The sequence below is a fragment of the Oncorhynchus keta genome, chromosome 23, assembly GCF_023373465.1.
Source record: "Oncorhynchus keta strain PuntledgeMale-10-30-2019 chromosome 23, Oket_V2, whole genome shotgun sequence".
Lineage (NCBI taxonomy): Eukaryota > Metazoa > Chordata > Actinopteri > Salmoniformes > Salmonidae > Oncorhynchus > Oncorhynchus keta.
This window is the reverse complement of record NC_068443.1, coordinates 34,404,755-34,427,710: the sequence shown is the minus strand read 5'-3', so window position 1 is coordinate 34,427,710 and position 22,956 is coordinate 34,404,755. Positions and strand designations below refer to the sequence as shown.

Below are 22,956 nucleotides of genomic sequence, written 5' to 3'. Positions count from 1 at the left end.
GAGACACGTTTTTAATTCTGCACTAACAAGCTTGTTAACTAGCTAGCTCTGGTCCAAGAAGTTGAAAGACATTTAAAGTTCCTCTGTAGGTGTAATTCTGTGGGTCTAATTCCGATAATGCATGTCATAAGATGCCCAGTGCCTCAAGCCAATCCTCCTCCTCCACCCACTCTTGCTCTCTCCTGCAAAATTTCAGTCCCATCTAGCGCCCTACACTTGATTGTCCATTGCGCATTGTAAACAACTATTGCTACGCAGCCAATAGCACCCAGGCCAAAATGACTAGGCCTATACCGTGCACGCTCCATAGCAAGCGCCTGTATCCACATTGATTGGTGAAATAATTGAATGTCAGGCTAATGTACATTTTTGTTCGAATTGGTTCAGGACTTTTTTATTTTTCCGTTAGGAACAGAACAAAAAAAGATTGGTTTGTTTCAGAACGAAAAATGTGTAGCTCATCATTAAAACATTTAAATATTGAAATGCTAACATGTTACTTACTATAAGGCTAATCTCTCATGGGCAGATTCTGCGCGTAAGCTCATGCTATTCTCTGATCCCGAAATTGAGATCCGAGCGGACTTGGAAGTGCACTGAAGGCATTCTTTCAAAAAGTATACTCTGCCATAAGACTTTATATGGGCAAATAAAAATGAACGTTTTACGTCTCCCCAAGTCTGAGGGTGGTTTTAATTGTATCAACACGCCACCCAAGGCTTTTACTTGAGACATATTGTTAAATGCACTAAAGAGGAAGAATGGGTAATTACTGAAGATGCGCATGCTCACCCCCAGAATCTTTTCACGTGTCTATTTTCAAAGAACATTAACAACTTCTTTATCCCACTGACCCGGGGATAAAGACTAACTCCAATTACTTTACTAGGTCAACTTTCGTCCTATGATGCTGATGGAGATGGTGACTTCGATGTGGAGGATGCTAAAGTACTGCTAGGCAAGTTCATCGATTTGAACTGGATTGTTATTTATTGTGTTTGTGTGATTACATAACTGATTTGGGTTTTCTTTTGCATGACTGACTGGTTTAAGCGATCTCTGCCACAAGATAGTATTTTAGTCAATTCTACCAAACTGGACAATGAATCAACAAAGTCTGCATGTGCCTGTTGTGAAAAGGGGTTTCGAGTTTGATTCCATACTGACTGTTGCGTTTCACTTCCACTGACATAACACCTATTGCTGCATGACTCAGTCATAACAAAGACTTCTGTGTTCTCTCATCTCTAAGTCACTTGTTATACGATCTTAAAGTTGCTCATTTCTTTCTAATCAAAAGGGAAGAACCTACTTCAGGAGTGTTTGGTCCAATGAGTTGGTTCCATGTTCTGGTACTCGGTCTACTCTGCTGCTGTCTGCCATAAAGACTACTGCTCTGCTTTGTCACCCAGGCCACTGCCTGTCTGGCACAGCTGTGGTCCCTGCTGCTAGTGATAGATTCTATAGAGTCCCCCTGCATGCCCGCCCGCCTACCCCCCTCTAGGCTATGATATTGCTATTCTCTCCTCTCTTTAGTCTCCAACCCTGCTTCATGCAATCTTAGACCTGCATAGTTTCCCTCACTGCCTGACCTCGCTTAAAACTTTCCACCCTTTCCTTTCCTCCCTTTTTCCCCCTGCTCTACCACCTTTTTCTCTTCTTTCTTCTTCTCCCTATCTCCCTTTCCTTGTTTTCCCCTCTGTTTACGTAGGCCTGACCAAAGATGGCAGTCAGGAAAGGTCGGACTCCCTCGAGGAGGTCCCGGATATGTTAGTGGAGGAGGGCTCCGATTGGTTTCAAGGCTTCTTCACCTTCCTCTATGGCCTCATAAACCCGTTTGAGGATGAGGATGGAGCGGCGGAGGACGAAAGTGCTGGCACTTCTCAGACTGACGGGGTTCAGGGAAAGAGTTGTGTGATCTTAGGCCTCCACAACCAGTAGGCCTTGCTTACCATAACCAGTAGCCATATCCCCCGTGGCATGAAGTCCCAAGTGGACTTGTTGCTCCTTTAGACTTGTTTCCCATTGCTTGAGGTGCGTTTGTTGAAAAACACTCCGTAAAAATCACCATTCCCTGGAAGAATCATTTGAAGGTTTAAGTCGTGTAGATGTTGACCCCTCAAGTCTTTTTTGAAGGTGTTCGACGGTGGGATGAAGACTATGCCTTCAGGATTTTTGCAGCAGTTTTAAATGCCAGCCAGCTTTTGTATGATGTGCATTTCCACTTAACAGACTGCAAACACCCGATTTTATGCAATGAACAGCTGCACTTGGGTAACAGATCGGTTCTCTTTTTTCCAACCACAGTACTGCATGCCCTAGGGCCCTAACGTTAAGCACATTTTTATCCACTTAGCAGGAATTATATTTATACTTTTTTTTACTTTAGTTTGACCTTTCGTCTAAGTTTTTACTTTATTGAAAGTTTTTTGGAAGATTATATTTTTTCTTTATCAGTGAAGCATTCCCTCATTATCATGTTTATTTTTCTGTTGTCCATATTAGGATTACTATTCATGTTCTGTGTTTGTTGGTTTTTCAACGTATTCAGGTCTGCTATTTGTCCCCAATCCCGGTCTTCATCATCCATTTCGTTAAACACAATTAAAAACGTGTTTTTCAGATGATGTATTCGCTAAGGTTTATGTGTTTTTTTGTGAATGTTCTTTTTTTCCTTGCATGGTAAAGTATAGATTTTTGGGGGGTTGAAACTTTGCACATAAGATATTTAGAGACCGGCTTGCTGGAGCACTGCACAGGTGTTAAATCATTTCTTGTTAGCTGTCCACTTTTGTTAAAGCCAACCCTTTGAGAAACGAGCTTTCGACTGTTCCTTCAACCAATTTTCTAGACGTCCTGGGACAGGGTTAGGAAATATGATGTTGCATACTTAGCCCGAGGTGGTTTTGGAAAATCGTGCTCCCCGATGTGGAGGATTCCATGTTTTTTGAGCCCGACTATGAGTTCAAGGACTTTTACCGAATTCCACACTCCGTGGACCTTTTACCTGCTTTGAGACGCAGATCATAACCTGAACCCCAGATCTCTGAAATGGGTCAATGCTGACTCCCACTCGCCCTAAAGAGACTTACCCAGCTCGTTTAGATTTCAAACTCTAAACATTGCGGTCTATAGATGGAACTCAAGAAATTCCAGTCATTTGTAATGGTATGTATGGTCAAAAATGTGTTGTCTATGACAACATTGAAAGCAAACGAAGACAGGTTTCTTGTAAGTTCTCGCAAACACATGTCTGGCACAAAAGGTATAAGGAATGGCACTGTCAAAGATACAATAAACCTGCTGAGCAAGCTTTTGGGTGGAATCCATTTGGATTTCGTATGGGCTTTCACTCATTTAGAGGCTTGACTTAGTACTCAAGTACAATGACCAAGCATTGACCTTATAGCTAGGAACAGGTTGAACTGGTGAGATTCATGCTCTCGTGTGAAAATAAGTCATAGTGTCTGTAGTAGATTATGTCGCCGCAGCTCAAGCGGGTCATGTAATACTTAACTGCCCATTTTAAAATAGAACTAGACAAGTGACCCAATTGGTGAGGTGTGGTCATGTTGCGTGGCCTTTTGGGTTATTAGCATTACCCTGTCAAACAAGCCCTGAAGGACTTGATGTTGTCGGGGCTGGCGAAGAGGCAAGTGGAGTATGCGCACAACCAGTGACTCCTGGGTGGCCATTGTACAAATGGTGCTTTTGACGCCCCTTTTGATTGTGGACAACTGTAAAAATATATTTCCAGGTGAACAAAAGAAGAGCAGTCGCACATAAAGTCGATCATAAATCCATTTGGTTTAATACAAGCTGCAACGGGGAGACAACACCAGCCCAAGATGCTTGAAGGAAGCAAAAAACTAAAGGCAGTGACTGTCAGCTGCTACAGAATCATTGTTTCACAGAATACAATAATAATCAGTGTCCTCGGTCCTTGTACCTCCAATCACTATCAACAGATATGAGTTTAATCCATAACATGTGACCAACCAGTGTGTTAAAAACAGAACACTGGATATCATGTGCGTTACAGAAAGGGAAAAATATATACATTTGCTAAACATTTTGTTAATCACTCTAAACTGAATATGAACTTTACTCATCTTAAATATTTCCATTGCAGCTACCTACAGTGCCTTGCGAAAGTAATCGGCCCCCTTGAACTTTGACCTTTTGCCACATTTCAGGCTTCAAACATAAAGATGTAAAACTGTATTTTGTTGTGAAGAATCAACAACAAGTGGGACACAATCATGAAGTGGAACGACATTTATTGGATATTTCAAACTTTTTAACAAATCAAAAACTGAAAAATTTGCCGTGCAAAATTATTCAGCTCCTTTACTTTCAGTGCAGCAAACTCTCTCCAGAAGTTCAGTGAGGATCTCTGAATGATCCAATGTTGACCTAAATGACTAATGATGATAAATACAATCCACCTGTGTGTAATCAAGTCTCCATATAAATGCACCTGCACTGTGATAGTCTCAGAGGTCCGTTAAAAGCGCAGAGAGCATCATGAAGAACAAGGAACACACCAGGCAGGTCCGAGATACTGTTGTGAAGAAGTTTAAAGCCGGATTTGGATACAAAAAGATTTCCCAAGCTTTAAACATCCCAAGGAGCACTGTGCAAGCGATAATATTGAAATGGAAGGAGTATCAGACCACTGCAAATCTACCAAGACCTGGCTGTCCCTCTAAACTTTCAGCTCATACAAGGAGAAGACTGATCAGAGATGCAGCCAAGAGGCCCATGATCACTCTGGATGAACTGCAGAGATCTACAGCTGGGTGGGAGACTCTGTCCATAGGACAACAATCAGTCGTATATTGCACAAATCTGGCCTTTATGGAAGAGTGGCAAGAAGAAAGCCATTTCTTAAAGATATCCATAAAAAGTGTCGTTTAAAGTTTGCCACAAGCCACCTGGGAGACACACCAAACATGTGGAAGAAGGTGCTCTGGTCAGATGAAACCAAAATGTTTTTTGCAACAATGCAAAACGTTATGTTTGGCGTAAAAGCAACACAGCTCATCACCCTGAACACACCACCCCCACTGTCAAACATGGTGGTGGCAGCATCATTGTTTGGGCCTGCTTTTCTTCAGCAGGGACAGGGAAGATGGTTAAAATTGATGGGAAGATGGATGGAGCCAAATACAGGACCATTCTGGAAGAAACCCTGATGGAGTCTGCAAAAGACCTGAGACTGGGATGGAGATTTGTCTTCCAACAAGACAATGATCCAAAACATAAAGCAAAATCTACAATGGAATGGTTCAAAAATAAACATATCCAGGTGTTAGAATAGCCAAGTCAAAGTCCAGACCTGAATCCAATCAAGAATCTGTGGAAAGAACTGAAAACTGCTGTTCACAAATGCTCTCCATCCAACCTCACTGAGCTCGAGCTGTTTTGCAAGGAGGAATGGGAAAAAATGTCAGTCTCTCGATGTGCAAAACTGATAGAGACATACCCCAAGCGACTTACAGCTGTAATCGCAGCAAAAGGTGGCGCTACAAAGTATTAACTTAAGGGGGCTGAATAATTTTGCACGGCCAATTTTCCAGTTTTTGATTTGTTAAAAAAGTTTGAAATATCCAATAAATGTTGTTCCACTTCATGATTGTGTCCCACTTGTTGTTGATTCTTCACAAAAAAATACAGTTTTATATCTTTATATTTGAAGCCTGAAATGTGGCAAAAGGTCGCAAAGTTCAAGGGGGCCGAATACTTTCGCAAGGCACTGTATCTATTGTTTGGGCTTTGATGATGATTGGTCTTTGGCACCATTGACAAATATGATTCCAAATGTATTGATAAAGTGTAAAATGAGTTATACAGTAATGTCACACTCACATGGTCATCATTTCCAAGTCATTCTCTTACAAGTAATGTAATAAAACCATCAGAATAGGTGGTACGGGTAAACACAATGCAATCATGAATGTGTGGCAGGGGTCCACAGTGTGACCATTTTACTTGTATTTTGCACCTAAATATTTTGCTGTAAGACCTGGAATTGTATTTAGGAGCACCAGTGCGCCTAGAAAAATGAAGGATTCTAGCTATATTACCTCAAAATATTTTGGATTGTGCTCCCAAATTTCCTGGTGTGCTCCTACATTTTTCAACTTAGGCGCACATGCTGCTCGTAAACATGGTCAGCGTAGAGCCCTGAATGGTAGCATCTGTCCGTCTGCCTTTGGGGTTTGGCATGGGCATGTTTTGAGTTGTCAAATTTTGTTCTGGTCATTTTTGGATATTAGTTTTGCCTGGTGTTCATTAGTAATGGTCACAGTAAGTAATGGTCATTGTTAGATTCTAATGCCATATTCCTTTTGAAAAATATCAGATGAACCTCGACCCGATCGGAAAAGAGCGAGACACAGAGGTACTTCACCTGCTCCCCTTTTTTATTCTCTGCTGAGAGCAAAACTTCAAGCAGCTCTGAGTAGCCGACTACGCCACATGTCAATTTTCAGATGCGTGAATGCATGGCATTCCATTCATGGAAAGCAGGTCTGCTCGTTAAAGAAACCTGTATATTCTGCTAAAGTTTTGAAATAGAACATTGCTAGGTTAGTGTTGATTTATGTTGGTGGTCATTAGTTTCTTCCAGCTTAATCGAACCAGAATCTCCAAAAACAAAGGTCAAGAAAAAAGAGGTGTCTACTGAGACCAAAGGTACTTTGTTGTGGATGAGTGTCCAGATTGCTTTGTAGTCTAGTCGATGCTCTCAAAATGTGTTGAAGCGTTTTGTCTGCGTTTCCATGTTATCAACATGCACATTTAGGTTTTTTTTGGGGGGGGGGGTAACTTAGAATCTGTTTGAGGTCTGGCTGGTTTTTAGTTTTGTTAATTCGTACTGAATTTGCCCCTGATTTCGTGACTTCACCCGCAGCCACTATTTGGCAATGCCAGACGAGGGGCGACCCAAGTAGATTCTGCCTGCATTATTACTACCAATACTCCCGAAAGCTCTATGTCAAAGGCTTTACTATTAGATTGTGAGAGAAAATCTTAGCCCCATCCATGAGTGAGCTTGCCACGGGTGTCAATGAAAGCTGAGAGAGGTACAAGACTTCCCTCCATCTGTTATTGGTTGAGCCTGGTTTTGTTCTGTTGTAACGGTTGCTCTCCCCTACTATAGGCAAGCTCTGCGATTCGGCTATTCCTATTGGCGGTTGAGCACCAAGCAGATACATCAGTCTTACTGAGACTATATCCATATTTTAACTATTTGTTTTCCTAAACCTCAGATGAAAATCCAGGACATGTTTCCAAGAGAAAAGCCAAAAAAGGTATTGCATGAGGAACCGTGTGGGTTCCAGTGTGCAGTAGAGTTTGAGCTATGAAGATCTTGCTTACCATAGTTCTAATAACCACATTGGGATCTTTTGAATTTAAGTGTACTAGTAGAAAAAAATATGATTGCTTCTTGACATACAATCATGAATTGTTTTCTAGCCGCATGCTGTATTTGACTACCCCTTTTGTAGTTATAAGGTATTTGGTATGAAATCATTGAAATCCATTATGTCTGCGTGGTGTGCTGGGTGTAATATTGGACAACATCATATAACTGTTGGACCAACTGAATCCCATCTGTGTAGTAAAACGTGTTTGACCACAGATGTTGTCTGGAAAGCAAAACCTTTCCAAAGTGCAGCAAAATGCCAGTTGTTGTTATCCTAACATACCCAGTCAGCAAATCCAATTACCCAGGGTGCTTTGCAACCTACTAAACGCTTTAAGTGTGGTCAGCAATATGCTTGCGTTGTGGCCCTAGCAGCCTGGCAAGTGAAAAAACTGTCAAAGCCGCTAAATGGTATTCTCGTGTCCCAGAAAACCCTCTTACCAAAGACGTGGGCTGGAAGCTAAGGGAGGCCCTGAACCAGCAGCTGGCCATCATCCATGAGCGATTGGAGGCCAAAAAGATTGCCAAGATGGCGCTGGCCGAGGTGAGGAACATCCTGGCCAGGGAGAAGGAGAAGGTCCAAGGGGTGACGAGGGACGAGGTGGCAAAGAAGGCTAAGGTGGCAACGGCAGCTAGGATGGAGGACAAGCCAGAGAAGGGGGAGTTTAAGAAGGCCTTGGGCAAGATTAGGAGAGACAAAGAGAAGGAGGGAGAAAATAAGAAAGGGGGAGAAAATAAGAAACAGGAACAGGGCAAGAAAGCTAAGAAGAATGTGACAAAGCCAGACAAGAAGTCAGTGAAAGAGGTGAAGGGTAAGAGGGTGGAGGTCCCCAAAGTCTCCAAAACTAAAGAGTCCCCCAAAGCGGCTGCTAAAAAGCTCAAGATGTCTGGTAAGGGGGTCCGGAAATGATTGCTAAACTCTTCACACCTGCACTGATGTCGGTGATCTTTCACTCCCTCTGCTGACACAGATGTTAAAAGATTCAGGAGAAACACCACCTGTGAGAGGTCTCCAGTGACAGACCCCTGCGAATGAGAGTAGGAAACCCCATACTGTGCAGGACAGCCATTTCCGCAATGTATATTGCATAGTGTTTTAGCCACTTCCTGCTTGTGGTAAAAATCATAATGCTGTCCTCTATAGAAGTATGAACTGGACAAGGAAAGGCGCCAAGAGGATGGCAAGGTGCTGTAAGCTTAGTTTCCGATGTGGTTTAGTTTTGTGTTAATTTACATCAGAAAATATAGCTTTATTTAAAGTCGCTAGACAAGATATTTGTAGAATTAGACAATGATTTATTTTGCATTTGGTGGAGAAGTGGATTTGAAAGGATCAGCTATGTGCTTGTTCTTTGTTAATAAAGTTGCTGGATTCTGGCAGGTTTCCTGTTTTTTAATACTTTTTAATAAGATGTTTTGGTGTTACACAAATGGCCAATTGTATGCATACATCCACACGGTTTGGGTTAGACATTGTGCCTAAATGGGCATTCCCTCCCAGTCGTTTCTATTGGAATACTCTCTCCTTTTTTATTTGCTCCCCTGTTTTGCTATCTCTTAGCACTGCAGACCTCACCTTTTCACAGCATATCAGAACACAATACCAATTCAGTGTTTAAGTGCAAATGTAAACCCAAATCAGTCTTTCAATGTTATATTATTGTTTTTAATTATGTTAATTTCTAAAAGTTTATGCATATGACCTCCTAGACCTAAATCCCAATGTACATTACTGTATTGTTTCTAGCCATATAAACTCAGCAAAAAAAAGAAACGTCCTCTCACTGTCAACTGCATTTATTTTCAGCAAACTTAACATGTGTAAATATTTGTATGAACATAACAACTGAGGCATAAACTGAACAAGTTCCACCGACATGTGACTAACATAAATGGAACAATGTGTCCCTGAACAAAGGGGGGGTCAAAATCAAAAATAAGTCATCAGCTGCATTAAGTACTGCAGTGCATCTCCTTCCCATTAACTGCACCAGATTTGCCAGTTCTTGCTCTGAGATGTTACCCCACTCTTCCACCAAGGCACCTGCAAGTTAACTGACATTTCTTGGGGGAATGGCCCTAGCCCTCACCCTCCGATCCAACAGGTCCCAGATGTGCTCAATTGGGTTGAGATCCGGGCTCTTCGCTGGCCATGGCAGAACACTGACATTGTTGTCTTGCAGGAAATCACGCACAGAACGAGCAGAATGTCTGGTGGCATTGTTATGCTCGAGGGTCATGTCAGGATGAGCCTGCAGGAAGGGTACCACATGAGGGAGGAGGATGTCTTCCCTGTAACGCACAGCGTTGAGATTGTCCGCAATGACAACAAGCTCAGGCCGATGATGCTGTGACATACCGCCCCAGACCATGACGTACCCTCCACCTCCAAAACGACACCGCTCCAGAGTACAGGCCTCGTTGTAACGCTCATTCCTTCGATGATAAACGCGAATCCGACCTTCACCCCTGGTGAGACAAAACCGTGACTCATCAGTGAAGAGCACTTTTTGCCAGTCTTGTCTGTTCCAGCGACGGTGGGCTTGTTCCCATAGGCAACGTTATTGCCGGTGATGTCTGGTGAGGACCTGCCTTACAACAGGCCTACAAGCCCTCACTCCAGCCTCTCTCAGCCTATTGAGGACATTCTGAGCACTGATGGAGGGATTGTGCGTTCCTGGTGTAACTCAGGCAGTTGTTGTTGCCATCCTGTACCTGTCCCGCTGGTGTGATGTTCGGATGTACCGATCTTGTGCAGGTGTTGTTACACGTGGTCTGCCACTGAGAGGACGATCAGCTGTCCGTCCTGTCTCCCTGTCGCGCTGTCTTAGGTGTCTCACAGTACAAACATTTCAATGTATTGCCCTGGCCACATCTGCAGTCCTCATGCCACCTTGCAGCATGCCTAAGGTACGTTCACACAAATGAGCAGGGACCCTGGGCATCTTTCTTTTGGTGTTTTTCAGAGTCAGTAGAAAAGCCTTTTTTAGTGTCCTAAGTTTTCATAACTGTGGCCTTAATTGCCTACCGTCTGTAAGCTGTTAGTGTCTTAAAACCATTCCACGGGTGCATGTTCATAAAAACTTTTTATATATTTTTTTTTACCTTTATTTAACTAGGCTGATCTGTGAAGTTATTTGGATTTTTACGTATTATCTCTGAAAGACAGGGTCCTGAAAAAGGGACATTTCTTTTTTTTGCTGAGTTTACATGAATATTACTATGCCAAATACAGTATACATTATACAGAGTTGTAGTCTCTGTAAAGGCACTTCTCCTGAACAAGAGCTGTTGCCATGTCGTCCTCATCCCCCTGCGTCACTTGTAAAACCCTCAGGGCTGAAAGAGAAGGCTACCGTCGTCATTACCAGAGATGCAGCACCAGAGGAGGCTCCTGCAGCACCTGTGGAAGAAGGTAGAACTCCTGCTGGTCTACACGTGTACACACACACACACATACACACCTTAACTGTGGTAGATGGTAAAGGTCATGAGAGGAAATGTGTGTAATAAAACACGCGCACACACACACACACCTTAACTGTGGTTGATGGTAAAGGTCATGAGAGGAAATGTGTGTAATGAAACACACGCACACACACACACACAGGAGAAGGCTCCAGTAGCACCGTACTGGATACAACAAAGGCATCTTCTACACTGTTCTCATCTGTACATAAACAATGTGACCATTTTTTAAATTTTTTATACTCAAACATAGCCTACTACTTAATTTCTTCATTACAATTCCATTCAACATCCCTTTGTCAGATGTTTATGCAGTATCCTAATTGCTTAAACATGCAAGTTATTCATCACTATTCTCATTGGATTTGAACTGTGGGCTTGACTAGACAACAGCATCCATCTACAACGTCACGAGCTGTTAAGGCCTTCCTGCAATGTACGTCGGATTCCGTCTTTTACGATTATTAGATGCCGCACTGTGTGACGTTACCGAATTTTAAAAAATCTTGACGTCAACCTGGCCAGATTGTACGATTTGCTTCAGTTCATTTGTCACATTCTGTGGTTGGCTTGCAGACAAAATGAGGAGGGGAAAAAAACAGAAAATCACATTGTAGGATTTTTAAATACTTATTTTCCACCATAATTTGCAAATAAATTCCTTAAGAATCCTACAATGTGATTTTCTGGATTTTTTTCCCTCATTTTGTCTGTCATAGTTGAAGTGTACCTATGATGAAAATTACAGGCCTCTCTCATCTTTTTAAGTGGGAGAACTTGCACAATTGGTGGCTGACTAAATACTTTTTTGCCCCACTGTACATACCATGGTTTAAGTCAGCGGTTTCTATTCTGAAGGGCTACGGGTTAGAAATCTATATTTGAAGGAGCATACACTTTTTTTTCATTATTGACACTCCATGGAAAGTCACCTCATAAAGTTAGTGCACTTTCTTAAATGTGCCGTAAGACATTTGGAATGTTCTGTGCGAGAAGAAAATTATGAAGTATGCCAGATAAGGCCGTAGTTCAAGTAAAAGGATCAACTGCGATCAGGGTGGTCTTTACTGTTCCCCTCTACCCCCCTTATCTCTTTCCCCGCATCCCTTTGCTTTAGCCGCACCAGAACCCGTTGTTGAAGAAGTGATCGAGGCCACAGAAGCAGAGGAAGTTGCTGCTCCCCTACCAGGTCTGTAAGCTTGAAGAAGACATTGAAATTGTCTTTTTTTTAAAGGAAAAAGTCAGCCAATATCATAGACATGTATCAGACATATATCACATAGTGTCATTTTCAGTTATCAGCTAAGTTGCATAATGCTTTCACTTCCTTACAGAGCCTGAGGTTGTGGAAGAACCTGAGGTGGTTGAGGAGGAAGAAGAGCCGGAGGTGGATGAGCCTGAAATCATTGAGGAAGAGCCTGAGGTTCTGGAGGAGGAAGAAGAGCCTGAGGTGGATGAGCCTGAAATCATTGAGGAAGAGCCTGAGGTTCTGGAGGAGGAAGAAGAGCCTGAGGTGGATGAGCCTGAAATCATTGAGGAAGAGCCTGAGGTTCTGGAGGAGGAAGAAGAGCCTGAGGTGGATGAGCCTGAAATCATTGAGGAAGATCCTGTGGTTCTGGAGGGGGAGGAGGTCGCCTCAGTCATGGAGGAGGGGGTCGCCCTAGTCGAGGAGGAGGAGGAGGTCGCCCCAGTCGAGGAGGAGGAGGTCGCCCCAGTCGAGGAGGAGGAAGAAGCCGCCCCAGTCGAGGAGGAGGAAGAAGCCGCCCCAGTCGAGGAGGAGGAAGAAGCCGCCCCAGTCGAGGAGGAGGAAGAGGCCGCCCCAGTCGAGGAGGAGGAGGAGGCCGCCCCAGTCGAGGAGGAGGAGGAGGCCGCCCCAGTCGAGGAGGAGGAGGCCGCCCCAGTCGAGGAGGAGGAGGCCGCCCCAGTCGAGGAGGAGGAGGTCGCCCCAGTCGAGGAGGAGGAAGAAGCCGCCCCAGTCGAGGAGGAGGAAGAAGCCGCCCCAGTCGAGGAGGAGGAGGCAGTCCCAGTCGAGGAGGAGGTCGCCCCAGTCGAGGAGGAGGAGGACGCCCCCATTGAAAAGGTAGAGGAAGTCGCCCAAGTCGAGGAGGAAGACGCTGCCCCCATTGAAAAGGTAGAGGAACCCGCCCAAGTCGAGGAGGATGTCGCCGCCATTGAGGAGGAAGCCGCACCAGTTGAGGAGGAAGTTGCTGAAGAGGCTGCCCCGGTTGAGGAAGTGGATTCTCCCACAGAAGAAGCTGTTGAGGAGGAGGCCGCTGAGGAGGAAGTTGCTGCATCAGTTGAGGAGGAAGTCGCTGTTGAGGAAGAGGCTGCACCAGTTGAGGAGGAGGCCATGGAGGAGGCGGAAGAGGCAGAGGAGGGGCCAGCAACAGAGGGTAAGGAAAAATGATCCAGGAACAGAACAAAAGGTTTTTAGTCCAGGGGTAGGCTTAATCCAGGGGTAGGCTTAATCTGGGTCCAGAAATTATTGAAAGAAAATCCTCTCACGGCCTCGGTTTTTGCTGATGAGGTGTTTGTCTTCACACAGTTTAAAACGAGCACAGTTGAACACCAGGTGCTGCATTGCAGAAGTGTATGCACACATTGTCTTTTCTGATAAGAGTAGCTACATGTTTGTAGAGGTCGGGCAGTGGCCCCTTTCCCATCTAATCTTGGGGTAGTGGATAGGGTACTCACTTTTCTGTCTCTCCTATCTGCTTTTTGTGTTGCTCATGTCACCTCATTTTGTATTATTTCTTATTGTTTTTGCATAGTGGAGAAGGAACCTGCAAGTAAGCATATCGTTGGATAATGTATACCATGCGTATCCCGTACATAGGACTAATAAAACTTGAAACTTAAGTCTCTCTGCTCATTTTGTGGATGAATTCGTCAATTCTCAATGTGAGGCTGTCATTCATTGTCTTTAGAAAAACAGTGTTCTAATACAACTTGTTCCTTTGCTCCACAGAAGACCTGGTAGAAGAAACAGCAGCAGATGATTCAGAACAAACAGAAGAAGCAGAATCAGAAGCTGAGTCAGAAGAAACTCAACAGGAGGAAGCTCTTCGGGAAGAGTATGCAGGTACGTGTCGGGTGATTTTATGTACGTATACCTCCACTCAGTTGAGGGCAAGAATATTCAGATGTCATTCTTCAGTGCCTCCCCTCTCTCCGTTTTAACTAACTGCAACTGCTGGTTTTCTGTTGCAGAGGAAGAAGCTGAAGTAGATGAGCTGGAGGCGTTGATGGGTTGGTGATAAGATTATTTTAACTCCAGTCCAATGTTATTACTATGAACAGTTCTCCTGCATAAGCTTTCATGGTGGTCATTGACCCTGTTCTCTGAAAGCATGTCCAGTAAAAAGCATGTGTGTTGAAGCATTTTTATTTGATTTTTTATTCTAACTTTGGCTTGTTTCGTTTCAACAGAAGAGCTTTCCCAGGCAGAAGAACAGATGGAAGATGAGCCAACAGGTACACTTTAATTTAAAAACTTGTCAGAACGCAGTTGCATCTTCTCATTCCTTTTTACTCTATTGTATGACTGCACAGCAGGAAGTTTAGAATCAGACATTCAACAAGTTCAGAATCATCATTTCATAGAATCGACATTTCACAGCTGAATGCAGGCCTACTGTAATTAGTCCATAATCATTGTTTAATAGACAGTTTCCACTTTGGCTAATAACTAGCTGTATGGTTTCATGCCATCTAAGATGCCCAGCTTTCTCAGTGAAGCTGACCTGTGGGCATGTATCCACAGCAGACACAAATAGGCGGTCTTTCTTTGTATGTCGTACAATAAGATATTCCTGACTTTGAAGCCCATGCCAGTGAGGAAACACGTGATTAGTAGGTAGCGTGTGCTCTAATATGTGTAGGCCACATGTAGTCTGTGGATTAATCCTATCAAGGCAGGTAGACTTAACTCTCCCTTGTGGTGAGTAATGAAGGCCAGTGAAGCTATTTGTAGAGTATGCTATAGCTCCCCCTTGAGGCTGGTTTATGAAACACAGCTTATGAAATGGCTCTCACAGGAGTCGACTAACTAGTCAACTAGTCATTCCATGCATTTTCCATATCATGATATTGTTTGAGGATTTTTGTTAAATGACTTGTGATGTGACTACAACTGAAATAGAAGGCCTCCATCCTGTTTTTGTCTGTTAGATTGTGTGGTGAATTCTTCATTATATGATGTATCAATCGTGTAAAGTGTTATATTGTCAAAATGTTTTGTCTACATCATGTAATTGTATTATGAATGAAATGGAATGGTAACTGCTTTTTTATTCCTTCACTGTCACTTAGTGAGGTCAGTATCTTCTTTCCATAGAAACGCAGAGCCTGCGGTCTCAGCGCGGTAAGGATGATTGAGGACCAGCCCACATCGCATCCCACTGAGCGCATGCAGTCGCGCTTTCCCACCTCCAGAGAATGAAAAGCGCCATCACGGCCTTCAACACTCTCTCCTATTTGTCCTATTTCTCACTCGCATACCCAGAAACTTGTTTTTCTCACATCCAGAACTTGTTAGATTTTTTTCATTTACCCTATGTATATTTTTTATTTTTATTTTATTTTATAATGACAAGTAGCAATGAATTTCTCTTACAAATGTAGGTAGATAATGGGAGGGTAGCTTTTCGCTAATGGAATGTAGGTTATTTTCCATTTCCTGTGTATAGCAAGCAGAGGTACATGTTGCTAGTCAAAGAACTTCACGTCTGAGCCGAGTTCAGTTTTTTGTTAAATGTGAAGATGCAAAGCTGCAGTTTTGTATTACCAGTATGTATTGAGTCTACATGTCAAGATGTTGTATATCTAGGGCAAAGTAATGCTGACAGGTGAACAGACGAGTCTGGTGATGTAGGGTGAGTGTGTGAGCTTCCATATGTGTATGACTGAGAATGTTTATAGATGTACACTACATGACCAAAAGTATGTGAACACCTGCTCGTCGAACATATCATTGCAAAATCATGGGCATTAATATGGAGTTGGTCTCCCCTTTGCTGCTATAACAGCCACCACTTCACTCTTCTGGGAAGGCTTTTCTACTAGATATTGGAACATGGCTGCGGGGACATTCTTCCATTCAGCCACAAGAACATTTGTGAGGTTGAGCACTGATGTTGGGCGATTAGGCCTGCCTCGCAGTCGGTGTTCCAATTCATCCAAAGGTGTTCAATGGGGTTGAGGTCAGGGCTCTGTACAGGCCAGTCAAGTTGTTCCACACTGATCTCGACAAACCATTTCTATATGGACCTTGCTTTGTGCATGGGGGCATTGTCATACTGAAACAGGAAAGGGCCTTCCCCAAACTGCTGTCACAAAGTTAAAGCACAGAATCTGCTAGAATTTAATTGTATGCTGTACCATTATGATTTCCCTTCACTGGAACTAAGGAGCCTAGCCCGAACCAATAAAAACAGCCCCAGACCATTTTTCCTCCTCCACCAAACTTCACAGTTAGCACTATGCATTGGGGCAGGTAGCGTTCTCCAGGCATCCCCTAAACCCAGATTCATCCTTTGGACTGCCAGATGGTGAAGCATGATTCATCACTCCAGAGAACGCGTTTCCACTGCTCCAGAGTCCAATGGCGGTCCGCTTTACACCACTCCAGCCAAAGCTTGTCATCGCGTATGGTGATCTTAGGCTTGTGTGTGGCTGCTCGGCCATGGAAACCCATTTCATGAAGCTCCGGACGAACAGTTATTGTGCTGACAGCACATACAGTTGACTGGGGAAGCTCTAGCAGGGCAGAAATTTGACTGACTTTTTGGAAAGGTGGCATCCTATGACGGTGCTACGTTTAAAGTCATTGAGCTGCTCAGTAAGGCCATTCTACTTCCAACGTTTGTTTATGGAGATTGCATGGCTTTGTGCTCAATTTTTATTAACCTGCCAGCAACGGCAGTGGCTGAAATAGCCGAATCCACTAATTTGAAGGGGTGTCCACATACTTTTGTATATATAGTGTATGTTTGCGTGTGTGCATTTTATAGACTGTATGTCTATAAAACAATCCTATGAGCCGTAGTTCTCATTAAGATGCGTTTGAGACTCGTTTCAATTTCAGTTTTGTTTGTTCCAACTCCTAGTACCTCGCTCTCACTGTTACTTCTTTAATACTGAAAGTGTTTTTGACTTACTCATACCTCCAGCCAGAACGGTGAACATCTAACGGAACACAATGAGTTATCCCCAAGCCAGGCTTGTGTCCATTTTTTTTACTATTTTATTTATTTTGTGGTCTTTCAAAAAAAAAAATACTGTATTTGGGTTGGATGTAAACTCTCCAAATGGGAGAAATGTTGGCATATGCCATTTGTTCTGGGGAAAACAGATTTTTACCTGGAGACGAAGGAAGGGCATGTCTCAGGGTCTGGTAGTAACTCTTAGGTGCAGCTCAGTGTGGGCGTAGCTGTTATGGGTTAATGGTCTGACCCAACCCAGTCTCCTGATAAAACAGGCTGCTGTGCCTTGTCCCAGGTCCTCCAATAGATCTGCTCTCCACACGCACACACGTGGTCCAACAGGAACATGATTATTCGAAATTCATCATTCAGTACACGTAAACTGTAAAAAAATATATATTTAAAGTCTGCGTCAGTAATGTTCATAAACTTTTGTTCCCTTTCTTTCTAAATGTACAGTTCCACTTTCACTTGTCTATTAACTGGCTCAAGCCCAGGGTAAGTGCTTCATTTGGAACAAAGGTTTTTGAATGTCTGTAATTGTTGCTGATTTAGCAGACACCCAGACCACCTCTTTTTGTCCCTCTGCATGTGTTTCAGTGCGTGACCCCCCACACCAACTGTTCAAAGAGAAACACTGTTGTACATCTAGAAGGGAACTTGACAGTGTAACCTGCTCACTCTGTCCTAGCGACATCTAACTTGACTTGTGCTAGTATTTAATATTGATATTGTCATGGTTTGTTTTTACTACAAGGATGATGCTAGCTCATGCTTTGAACTTAAGGTGAAGAAAAAGAAAAATGATTTTTTTTTTTTTCAAGGAAACTCAGTCGTGTGCTTAGTTTGTGTTCCTCCAACGATGTAATGTTTCTGTGAATTCAGATGAGTGCGTTTTTGTTTGACATTTTTCCATTGTAGAAGTTTTCTGTACATTGTGGTAATAAGGGGCCTGCCGGATGATATAATGGTGATAAGGTGATGGACTGTAGGGAATGCTGCAATGCAAATCTTCTCTGAGGAAACCAAATAACGGTTTGTTTCGATGTACACGAAAACAAGGTTGCAATCTAGTTCTTAGGACTTATTTTGTCTTTTTTCTATAACACTAGTGGGTCTTTTTCTATTCCCTAACACTTTTGAAGTCAATGTGAATTTTTAACGTGGTGTTAATTTTACATTATACAAAACTTTACAAGATAGATCTGTTCTAGATTTTTAAATAAAAATACACTTTAGGATCAGATCTTTTTAATTATGAAAATTTAAATGAATAAAAAGTGCTTCACTTTTTCAAAGCCATATGTGACAGTTGAGGCTCTTCTGCTCAGAATGGACATTCCACAACCAGCAGTAACCGAAAACATCACTACAATCTCAGTGTTTATTTTTTATTGCAGTTCACATATGAACAGGGGTTTACACACAAAAACATGTTATACATAGAGGTAAACAGCTGTATAGGCTAACAGGTTTTTAAATGTTTGTGAAAATGCATTCTGTATGCAGAGTTGGACGGCTGACACAGTTTCTATAAATCAGGGGTGTCGAACTCATTCCATGCAGGACCTAGTATCTGCAGGTTTTAGTTTTTTTTTTTTCTTTCAATGAGGACCTAGACACCCAGGGAGGAGCGAAAACCCGCAGACACTCAGCCCTCCGTGGAATGAGTTTGACACGTGCTGTAAATGTTCTGTTCGATGGCTGCAATAAAGGTTTGGGACAACACCATGGTGTCGTTTATCATTGTGTAACTGTTTATTGGAATACCTTGACATGGGCATAGTTAGTCCGCCATCCCATGCGTGATAACACTTCACTAAGGTACCCTTTAAAGGCCCGGTGTTGTCAATGTGATTTGCTTGTGTTTTATATATACCACACATTAGGAACACCTTCCTAATATTGAGTTTCATGCCCTCCTTTTGCCCTCAGAACAGCCTGAATTTGTCAGGGCATGCTCTACAAGGTGCCAAAAGAGTCCCACAGGGATGCAGGCCCATGTTGACTCCAATGCTTCCCACAGTTGTCAAATTGGTTAGATGTCCTTTGGGTGGTGACCATTCTTGATACACACGGGAAACTGTTGAGTGTGGAAAAACCCAGCAGTGATGCAGTTCTTGACACAAGCCGGTGCACCTGGCACCTACTACCATACCCCGTTCAAAGGCATTTTCAATATTTTGTCTTGCCCCTTCACCCACTGAATGGCATACATACATACACAATCCATGTCTCAAGGCTTTAAAAATATTTTTTAGCCTGTCTCCTTCCCTTCATCTCACTGATTGAAGTGGAGTAAGTGACATCAATAAGGGATCATAGCTTTCACCTGGTCAGTCTGTCATGGAAAGAGTAGGTGTTTAATGTTTTATATACTCAGTGAATTTCCACACTATGGAGTTGGAATAATTACAGTGAAATTGTGAAAATGATAATGCCCTTTTAATGTAAGAGCTGTTTGAATAGCCTGCCTGAAATTCAGCCTGTTTTGGTGGGATGGGGTTTTGGTCTGCCTGGTGACATCACTAAGAAAGAGTTCCAAAGAGATAAAATGGCTGCTTTGGACCTTTGAAGGGCAACTTCGCCACTTAACATTTGGGTTGTTATTATGACTTATTTAGTGATGTCCTACACGGTTTTAGTGTAGTTTTCATGTTTATTGACTGTTTAGTCGCGAGCAAAAACCAGATATTGCTTCTCTGTGAGGTTTTCAAGTAGAATCCCTGAGATAACTAAGAAAGTAAATTATGGACAGTCATTTTCAGCTATTTATATAACCAGTCTATAGATTTCTGATCATATTGGAACTCCCTGCTACATGTTGCTCTGGTTGTCTTCAAATAACATTTTTAAATAGACGCTCAAAAACCTATAGTATGATATTTATAGTTGGCTTGCTACAATATTTTTCTGTTGTTCAAGGCTCAAACTCCCATGATTCCATTCGGCACAATCACTGTCGAAGCCCTTTCCAAAGAGAGAAAAATAGTAATGGTGTCTTTTTAGTAGGTACTAACTCCGCCATCGTTCGTTGGACATAGCCCATGGATTAACGCAGAAAATTAGGTTTAGAAGATTTTATATGTTGTGTTCTATCGGATAATCTTCATCAACTAACTTCACTTTTTGTGAATTTTGAAGAATTTATGTAGTACTAAAACAAATCCCATAAAGGCTTCTTAATTCATAACGTTCATGTTAACTGACCTCTTATCTCAGAACTAAACGTATATTTAAAAAAATCCCGTGTTAACCTCTGACTTTATTTTCGGTGTTTATTCCCGGAACCCTATTCTTTCCCCATAGGGATGGCTGAACAGACCAGATGTAACTTATTTCCGGGGTTTAAGACTACAGGCGAGCGAGCCTATATTTTCGTAGTAAATGACTTGTGAAATGCATATTGTTGTATTAGTTCCAATATGCCTACAGTGTTGTTGGTTGCTTGGACAGTAGCTAAGGCTGTATTTGGCAGATAATTTTTGAAAACACAAATACAGAGGCAACAGGGTTAGCTACTTAGCTAGCGTTGTCAATGTTAGCACCAAAGATGCAGAAGTCTTCAATCATAATACATGTTGTTTGGACTGTTGTTTAAGACAGTCGCTAAGATTAAACTGGGGTGAAATTGTTGTAATCTATTATTTCAGATGTAGCAGTCGGCTGGCTAGCATGCTAGCTAACCAGCATCAGACACCAATTTATTGTTGGCATCTAATATCGTCTCATTGTTCAATCTGAAGCCGTACTATTATGGCTGACTCTGTGAAACAACGTGCATGCAAGCATTATAATACGATTATAACCCAAGAGCAATGTGAAATGCACTCAATGTATGACAAACTTAATCTTGGTTTGATTACCTGCTATATGGTGTGGAGTCCGTCGACTCCCACTACTGGATGTCAAGCTTCGATCTACTCCTACATTTCTGTATTTTTGCAACGGAGGAAACTATTCTCCGTAGTCTATTTCGAGAACATTTCACAGCAAAGAAAGAGAGATAGAGGGGCATAGGTAGGTATGTCGGCCACCAGGCAGCACAACAGAATCGTGTATCGGTAATCAGAAATATAGGCTATCGCAATGCTGTTTTTCGAAATTTCTTGGCTTGCAATCTCTCGCGCAAATTAATTAAAGTAGGGGATATCAATGACTAAACTGAGCTATTTTACAAGCAACAGTCCGAAGACCAAACACTAGCTTTTTTTGCTGGAGAGAGAGGATGAGAACCGTACACGTAGGCTATATCGTGGGAATCTGTATCTAACAATGCTTCGTAAATTCACCAAAACTGTATTCAAGTATATATTAGGCTATCAGTGAGTATGGCTCAGCTATTCTTCATAGTACCAGTGAATTGAAGTTGAACGTCGCCAAATGCATGTTTAATTAGGCCTAAATATGCAGTGCCCATGTGACAACATTTTTGGACCCCCTAAATGTGGAGTATGAAATCATTTTTACATAGCAAAGATTAGTTATCTTTATCGTTTTTTTTTTTTTACATCCATTATTAGACAGTGGCAAAGATGATTATGAACATGGTATTTTGAAGAAATACCAGTGAAGAAAACAGTGACAACAATAACGTCTAATGTAACTGGCCCCGTAACAGTACAACTGGCCCCAGCTTGGCCCCCCAGTTGAAATGGTCTACAACCGCCACTGTTCAGCAGCTCAAATCATCAGGATGTAGGGCATCGCTATTAGGAAGGACGTATACCATGGATGTATAGCTAAAATAATTATGATCACACTTAATCAATTTAAATATAATGGGGAGACCTATACATTTGGCAGCCAAGCACGAGTTGTCAGTGTGTAACCTATTATCGTCTAGAAATGACGTTGACATATCTTCACGGATGCAATAAAGTCCGTCATAAGAGTCAATTCAATTTGAAAAAAATAAGAATTACGAATCGTGTGTGAATCGTCCCCTGGAATAACGCACGTGCTTGAATAATACCGGTCCGAATATGGCTACAGTTTAACATGGCAAAGAATACGTTGATCAGCGAAGAGTGCGCCACATCATCCCATTGGATCCGTCAAGACTGCACACAGCAGAAATATCACTGAAATATTCTAGTTCCTACACAACACCCATATTAGAAAAATAGGCATTTTATAGGTAGCATCATGCTCATGTCAGTCCTCTGTCAAACTGCAGCAACCTTATTCTTGTTCATATAAATTATATTTAGATTTAGGAGGGGGATTTCTGCTATCCAGACACAGAGACAACTGATAGGCAATATAACTCACAGGGCTGAGCTTGCTCTATGTGTTTGCATCATGCAGGCATATGCAACTGTCGGCCTTGTAAAAAAAAATGTACTCACATCTGTCATCACGTATGTTGATTGATTAATTCCAGTTAATAATTTTGGATTAAATTAAGACAGCCCAATTTTGAATATAAACCAAATTGGATCACAATCACATTCTCTCCTGACACACAAATGGACTAGAAATACATAAAGTTACCAACTATTTACCCTGACCAAACGGACAGTGCACATAGGCTGTATGCACATGCTCTTATTAGTAGCCTACAGTTGATCAGACTGAAAAATGGTCTCGTTTTCATACCATATAGCATGTCAGATCTCTAACATTTAGGTGTAGCCTAGGCTGCTGCACTTACTAGCGAATTTGTCCTATTTAGCTAGCTTGCTGTTGCTAGCTAATTTGTCCTGGGATGTAAACATTGAGTTGTTATTTTACCTGAAATGCACAAGGTCCTCTACTCCAACAATTAATCCATTCTTATCTTGACTCTATATTGCGATTGGCAGCTTTCATAAATTAGGTGCATTACTGCCACTGACCCAGATCATCTTC

At 42.3% G+C, this 22,956-nt stretch overlaps 2 protein-coding genes and 1 long non-coding RNA gene across 11 annotated transcripts in view; 2 read left to right on the top strand and 1 right to left on the bottom strand.

The window, feature by feature from the left end:
- Positions 1-18,831, top strand: part of LOC118402206 (probable serine/threonine-protein kinase kinX) — a 34,397-nt gene extending 15,566 nt beyond the window's left edge. For 4 of the 9 annotated variants that reach the window (XM_052477071.1, XM_052477075.1, XM_052477072.1 and 1 more), the window contains 8 exons: positions 890-958; positions 10,770-10,847; positions 12,018-12,089; positions 12,235-13,293; positions 13,869-13,982; positions 14,111-14,149; positions 14,330-14,374; positions 15,212-18,831. In XM_052477071.1, coding sequence (XP_052333031.1) covers positions 890-958; positions 10,770-10,847; positions 12,018-12,089; positions 12,235-13,293; positions 13,869-13,982; positions 14,111-14,149; positions 14,330-14,374; positions 15,212-15,267 — 1,532 coding nt within the window. In that variant the 3' untranslated portion in view covers positions 15,268-18,831. The remainder of the gene's footprint in view (positions 1-889; positions 959-10,769; positions 10,848-12,017; positions 12,090-12,234; positions 13,294-13,868; positions 13,983-14,110; positions 14,150-14,329; positions 14,375-15,211) is intronic. The other 5 variants (XM_052477078.1, XM_052477077.1, XM_052477073.1 and 2 more) reach the window with 5 other exon arrangements.
- On the top strand, positions 7,323-8,809 carry LOC118402207 (uncharacterized). The gene has a single exon (XM_035800223.1). It carries the CDS (start codon positions 7,962-7,964, stop codon positions 8,340-8,342), a length of 381 nt encoding a protein of 126 aa, XP_035656116.1. The 5' UTR covers positions 7,323-7,961; the 3' UTR covers positions 8,343-8,809.
- Positions 18,481-21,602, bottom strand: LOC118402205 (uncharacterized). The gene is made up of 2 exons (XR_004829453.2): positions 20,970-21,602; positions 18,481-19,186 (listed from the first exon to the last, which is right to left on the bottom strand). It is a non-coding gene; the product is annotated as an uncharacterized LOC118402205 (long non-coding RNA).
- Positions 21,603-22,956: the final 1,354 nt, after the last annotated feature.